The sequence below is a fragment of the Columba livia genome, chromosome 10 (assembly GCF_036013475.1).
Source record: "Columba livia isolate bColLiv1 breed racing homer chromosome 10, bColLiv1.pat.W.v2, whole genome shotgun sequence".
Taxonomy (NCBI): Eukaryota; Metazoa; Chordata; class Aves; order Columbiformes; family Columbidae; genus Columba; species Columba livia.
Genome location: NC_088611.1, coordinates 1,604,318 through 1,610,517, shown reverse-complemented (window position 1 = coordinate 1,610,517; position 6,200 = coordinate 1,604,318). Strand labels below are relative to the sequence as shown.

The following is a 6,200-nucleotide window of genomic DNA, read 5'->3' as shown; positions in this document are numbered from 1 at the left end:
CCATTGGCTTCCTGGCCACAAGGGCCCAGTGCTGGCTCATGGTCACCCTGCTGTCCCCAGGACCCCCAGGTCCCTTTCCCCTACACTGCTCTCCAACAGGTCATTCCCCAACTTACACTGGAACCTGGGGTTGTTCCTGCCCAGATTCAAGAGTCTACACTTGCCCTTGTTATATTTCATTACATTTTTCCCTGCCCAGCTCTCCAGCCTGTCCCGGTCTCTGATGGCAGCACAGCTTCCAGTGTCAGCCACTCCTCCCAGCCAGGCAGATGGCCTATTCATTTCAACATGGGCAAAATCACTTTCCGCATCTTATCGAAAAGATGGAATTTCAAAAGGGGGCTGAAGTATTATGGTCTTCTCCCTCCAGCAATGTCTAAATTACCTTTTAACATACTAAAGAGCAGAGATGCACACTAAGGCATTTTCTTACGGAAGTTCTTATCACACTTCAGGCTACTGGCACCTGATGAGACTTAAAGAAGAAAAGTACTGTAAACAGAAGTAAGAATTACAGAATAAGAATTTCTATCAGAATAATATGAAATGCCAGAAATTTCCCTTTCTGCCAAGAACAACATGTTATAAAGAGACAACAGCTCAGAAGCACATCTGTAACATCTGAAACTCACCTGGGTTTTGTTTCCAAATGCGGAACACAGCTCAAGGCTTGGCCCCAAAACACCACGCAAAACAAGAACCAGCCTGAATTCAACAGCAGTTCCACAACACATGGGGTTTCCAAATGTAAACTGCTATCTTAATGCTAGAGTGTTTGTGTTTGGTAGCTAAAGCAAAGGAAAACTTATGTCAGTTCTATTCCAAAATTTCATGTACAAAAGAAGAAAAAAACAAAAACAAAAATGGCATTTTTGTTTTTCTTTTACACTACTCTGCAATTCAGTTCTGAACTCCAAACCAAACTATGATATTACAAATAAATTATATTCCGCAGAATATCACAAGAACCAAAGCAGGAATTGATCCATACACACGTGCCCTTCCTCACAGCCCGGATCCCTGCCTGGCTCCACATGGCAGGTGCAGGACACAGCCTCTCCGCCTAACACAGCTTCCCCAAGCCCTGACCCTCACAGAAACCTTCCATTCACTTGTGGGCTTTGTCTTTCTTGAACATGTGTGACCAGAATTAAATACTGTACTTCAGAGAATCATAGAATCATTTTGGCTGGAAAAGACCTTTGAGACTGTTGAGTCCAACCGTTAACCCAGCACTATGAAGTTTATCTCGAAACCATGTCCCTGAGAACCTCACCTACACATCTTTTAAACCCTTTCAGGGATGGTGACTTTTCGCCACTATTTCAACATGACAGCATTAACATTTCTCTATCCCTTAGTGATCTAATCTGACTAACAGAAGTTATTTTGACACTACAGTGTGTTTTTACGAACTGTACTTAATCAGCAGCAAGGCAGATATCAACCACACCTGGCTGGGACTGAAACAGAACAACTCCATTTCTACCTTCAGCTGCCTTGGATCTTTCTTGGGTACTTGCATGTGTCAGCAGCTGAAGCTCAAGTTAACTTTTATACCTGTAGATTATCACAGCTAAGGAAGAAAACCCACTAGATTTCAGTCATTTTAGGTTTTCCAGACATTGTCAGTTTTAATAGGAAAAATATATTAGCAATTAAAAAAAAAGCAATATTCAAAAGCATTTCCTCCTGTCTACAGAAAATACAAAATTGCCCCAAGCACAATATGCAGTGACACATGTCAACCATATATAGCATCTTCCAACGGGAACGGTTTCCTGTTCTGCATCTGCTTGACCACATTTCCCCCTAACTCTTCAAAAATCCAGCACCAGTTGCTGCCTGTGCCGCAACACTTCACCGGCCAGGGAACGGAATCGAGAACCAAGAAACAGAGGTAAGTACCAGTCAGACGGTTCCACAGCTCTCCCTTCCTGCATTTTGGCTGTGGTTCTTATTTTTATTTCATTTGGAATTTCTTGCTGTGCATATAGTAAATCAGAAGAGACTGTCTTTTCTATAGATATTGCTTAACTTTTTTTAGTCAGATGACATGGTCTGTCCTTCGGAGATGTCTACTTTGGAAAAAACGGCTCGAGTAGGTTTCTTTTAAAAATGAGTATCTAAATTCAGATCAAAGATATTTAGACTAACTGCTTGCTAACAAAGATATAGGAGATAGTTTAGATTAATATTGCAGCTCCTCTGCGATGAAATGTTAGCATTAATCCAATTTAAAACATAGGAATCTAGAGCTGTCTAACTTCATTTTGAGAAGCTAATCGCATAATCCTTGTAAGTAAATGGAAGTAAATTCATTTAAAACAAAATCAATCATTTTTCCTACCATTTTAGTTTCCATTAAATAGAACATCCTAGAGGGAAAAAATCTTCTTTTTTTCAGTTCTACACCTGAAAACATTATTTTGAAGATTTTTTTTTCCCAAATTCCATTCTACACGAGTATAATTTAAGGTTCTTATTGCCTTAGTATGTCAAAACCTCTTTTCCTCTGCGTTTGTTGCTGTTAATAGGTCTGTTCTACTTGCTTGTTATTTCTCAGGCTTTGTCCAGTCCAATTCTCAATTCATAGTCAATGTGCTTCTAACACTTGCCTGCAAACAAACTTATACAAACGTTTCCATCTTCTTCAGTTTAAAAAGGAACTTCCTTTAAGTGCATAGTGTATAAAAACCCAACACGTTTTACAGTATCTGCCATTCTCCACACAGTGTTGAAGGCAATATACAGTCAGATATTTTTGCTTCAATACTTACTTATTGCAAATGAAGGGGGGATGGGGAGGAAGAAAAATCGTAAGAAAATACATTTTACTTGTGGGATGTATTTAAAAATAAAGGCAGTTTCAAGATTGGAAATTCCCCAACCTGTGCAAGGGATTTTGTATTTCGAATTCCAACCTGGTCCCAAGGTTAGCTTTGTGGTTTTAAATGCAGCAAAGCAGTAGGAAATACAGGAAGGTTTCGAGGTTTTGAACTGCCAATAGAAGAGACCAAGATGGAAAGCTGGTGGGATCTGCTCTACAGCAATGGAAAGGACACAGCAAAGGGATAATTCCCTGCTAGCCCAAAGCACTGGAAGACAAGCAGTACCAGATACGTAAAATTTCCAATTCTCTATTCATCCAAATCTTAAACTGTATGTTCTCAGAGATGCATGAAGCTACAAAGCAGCAAAAAAGAGAACTGTTTGCCACATGAAGATACTATCTTCCTGATTAGAGTCTTCATGCTCTCAGAAAGAAGATTTTTAACATTTAAAATTATTCGAGCTCTTAAGCTCAATTTTAAAAACTGATTTAATCACACAGTTTTAACACTAGACCTTTGAAAGTTAGAAAATCAGAACTAACCTCATTTTACTATCATCTCCCAGTGACATTCTGTTCCAGAACTTTGAACAATAATGTACCCTGTTTCCCCAAAAATAAGACCTACCGCAAACATAAGCCCTAGCATGATTTTTCAGGATTTTTGAGGATGCGCGAAATATAAGCTCTCCTCCAAAAACAAGCCCTAGTTATAGTTCATTTAAAAAGCCAGTTTAAATAGTGTCCAGGCAGCTATACATGTAAAAAAGTAAAATTAATTGGCAATCGAATGCAGCAGGACAGACAGACCCTTCACCAAGAAAAGCAGAGACCTGACAGAGAACAGCCAGTTGTGTTGCCCGTGCGCTACGAGCAGGAGACGTGGACAAAACAAGCGCGTTTAAGGGAAGCGCTATTGCGTGACATGAGAAATTTGGGCCAGTGGTTCTAAAGGAAATAGAGCCACTGGAAATTCACAATGGAATTCAGCGTTTGGAGAGTTATGATGATGTTCCAGAATGTGGTAACATGTCTATATTTGAATAAATGTTGATTTTTTGTTCAAGAATAAATGTAGACTGTTGTTCATGGAAAAACAAGACATCCCCTTAAAATAAGCCCTAACACATCTTTTGGAGCAAAAACTAATCTAAGACCCTGTCTTATTTTCAGGCAAACAGGGTATGTTGCACAATTATGAGGGAAAAGCAATGAACTAGAGACAAAATATCTCACTGTGGTCCCTCCCAGTTGCATTTATTCTACATAACGTCAGGAAGATGCGGGAAATATAGAAAACTAAATATTTCCTTCCCAAAACCTAAACCCCACAAGTAACCCTGAGAAAGAATTGGCTGTCTTGTAATTCTGCATTTAGCAACATGCTAATGAATCATACTTATTAGGTTATTGTTCTTCTTCCGTGGGTAGCCGAAGCATGAACAAGACGGAGTTGGTCACCGTTGTGGGATTTGCCATGTTGTTGCTGTTCCCGCCGAGCCACGCTGAGGTCTGTCCTCCCCCCTGCCGCTGTCGGTCCCTGGGAGAATCGAAGGGTCTGCACATCGACTGCAGCTCGCGGCAGCTGCGGGAAGTGCCGGCCTTGCCGCTCCACACCAGGCGGCTTTACCTGCACAACAACAGCCTGAGCTGGGTTCCTCCCGGCACCCTGGATGGCCTGCGCGGCCTGGAGGAGGTGAGGATGTCTGACAACCCTTGGAACTGTGACTGTCACATTCTGTATCTGAAACTCTGGTTAGAAGACATCTCCGCGGCCTCTCTTGCAAACGTCAGGTGCGCGAGCCCGGCTCCACTGAGGATGAAGCCCCTGAGGCAGCTGACTGGGAACGAGCTGGGGGTTTGTAAGAGGTTCCTCCCAATCAAGTGTCTTGACTTCTTCTGGCGAGACCTCATTTTAATTGCTGGAGTAATAATTACACTTATTTTAGTAGCATGGGCTCTGAAATTCTCAAAAAAGCTGGTCTGCCAGATAAACCTAAGGCAATACAACTGCAGGCGCTGACTCCCGGGAAAGTGTGCCTCCAAAAACCACAAGACACATGAGCTGTTTGCTACCACTGGATTAACCAGAAGCATCAAATTGTTCTACCACAAAAAAGCACATGCACTGACACACTAGTTCTAATGGTGAACAATGCTAGAAACAGATCCCAGGGCTCAAAATCTGGGTCCTCAGGCAAGCTTAATTTAATTTCCTTTCAAAAATAAGCCTTGCAATGTATTGACAAGCAAGTTTCATTCTGCTGCCGTCTACTCATGTGAAAAGCAGTTTCTAAATTTTTAAAAAATTATTTAACTTAGCATTTTTCCACTGAATTCTCAGCTCTTATAGCAAGAAGATTTACATCCCCAGATCCTACAATTTTTAATATATGGAGGTGAACACCAATTGTACTGTTTTAGCAATTCTTTTCTCAGTTGGACACTGTGTGAGTTTGCAACTTGTTACCCCTTCACAGTGTCCCAATGGCGCTGGTAGGATCTGTTCTTGTGTGCAAACAAATTCAATCATCTCTTCCTCAGGTTCAGGAGTTTCCTGCCAGCAAAACTGCTGTGATTACATAGGCTAGCCACTCATTGTATCCCTTGTTGAATATGTTTAAAGACGGACTGTGATAAGAATATAATCGGTAAAAATAATTTTAAATATTGTTGAATTTCCTGGAGAGTGAACAATAAAAAAGTGTTCTACATGAAACTGAAATAATGAATGCTTATTCAACATTCATACTCACCCAAGTTTGATGTCTCTTGCAGTTCTACATATTTCTGATTAAAATCCTATTAAATTTCCAGAGCTTGTTTTCCACTTTAACTACTGACATCTGATACACCGGATTTTATGCAACAGCTCTGAAGAGGATGTTCTCTCTTCTCTTCTCTTCTCTTCTCTTCTCTTCTCTTCTCTTCTCTTCTCTTCTCTTCTCTTCTCTTCTCTTCTCTTCTCTTCTCTTCTCTTCTCTTCTCTTCTCTTCTCTTCTCTTCTCTTCTCTTCTCTTCTCTTCTCTTCTCTTCTCTTCTCTTCTCTTCTCTTCTCTTCTCTTCTCTTCTCTTCTCTTCTCTTCTCTTCTCTTCTCTTCTCTTCTCTTCTCTTCTCTTCTCTTCTCTTCTCTTCTCTTCTCTTCTCTTCTCTTCTCTTCTCTTCTCTTCTCTCCTCTCCTCTCCTCTCCCTCTCCCTCTCCCTCTCCCTCTCCCTCTCCCTCTCCCTCTCCCTCTCCCTCTCCCTCTCCCTCTCCCTCTCCCTCTCCCTCTCCCTCTCCCTCTCCCTCTCCCTCTCCCTCTCCCTCTCCCTCTCCCTCTCCCTCTCCCTCTCCCTCTCCCTCTCCCTCTCCCTCTCCCTCTCCCT

The 6,200-nt window shown here is 41.5% G+C and overlaps 1 protein-coding gene across 2 annotated transcripts; it reads left to right on the top strand.

Annotated features, from left to right (window-relative positions):
* The first annotated feature begins 1,775 nt into the window (after nt 1–1,775).
* GP9 (glycoprotein IX platelet) lies at nt 1,776–5,552 on the top strand. 2 transcript variants are annotated; one of them, XM_005502808.3, is made up of 2 exons: nt 1,776–1,900; nt 4,265–5,552. In XM_005502808.3, the coding sequence occupies exon 2, from the start codon at nt 4,272–4,274 to the stop codon at nt 4,854–4,856; it is 585 nt and encodes a 194-aa protein (XP_005502865.2). In that variant the 5' UTR covers nt 1,776–1,900; nt 4,265–4,271; the 3' UTR covers nt 4,857–5,552. The 2 variants fall into 2 exon arrangements, with proteins under 2 accessions (XP_005502865.2, XP_013222549.1); XM_013367095.3 differs by having other exon boundaries at nt 1,809–1,900; nt 4,240–5,552.
* The last annotated feature ends 648 nt before the right edge of the window (nt 5,553–6,200 follow it).

What these genes read in the sequence shown, in the direction of transcription:
- GP9 (XM_005502808.3), top strand. Translation starts at nt 4,272, where the DNA reads ATGAACAAGACGGAGTTGGTCACCGTTGTGGGATTTGCCATGTTGTTG.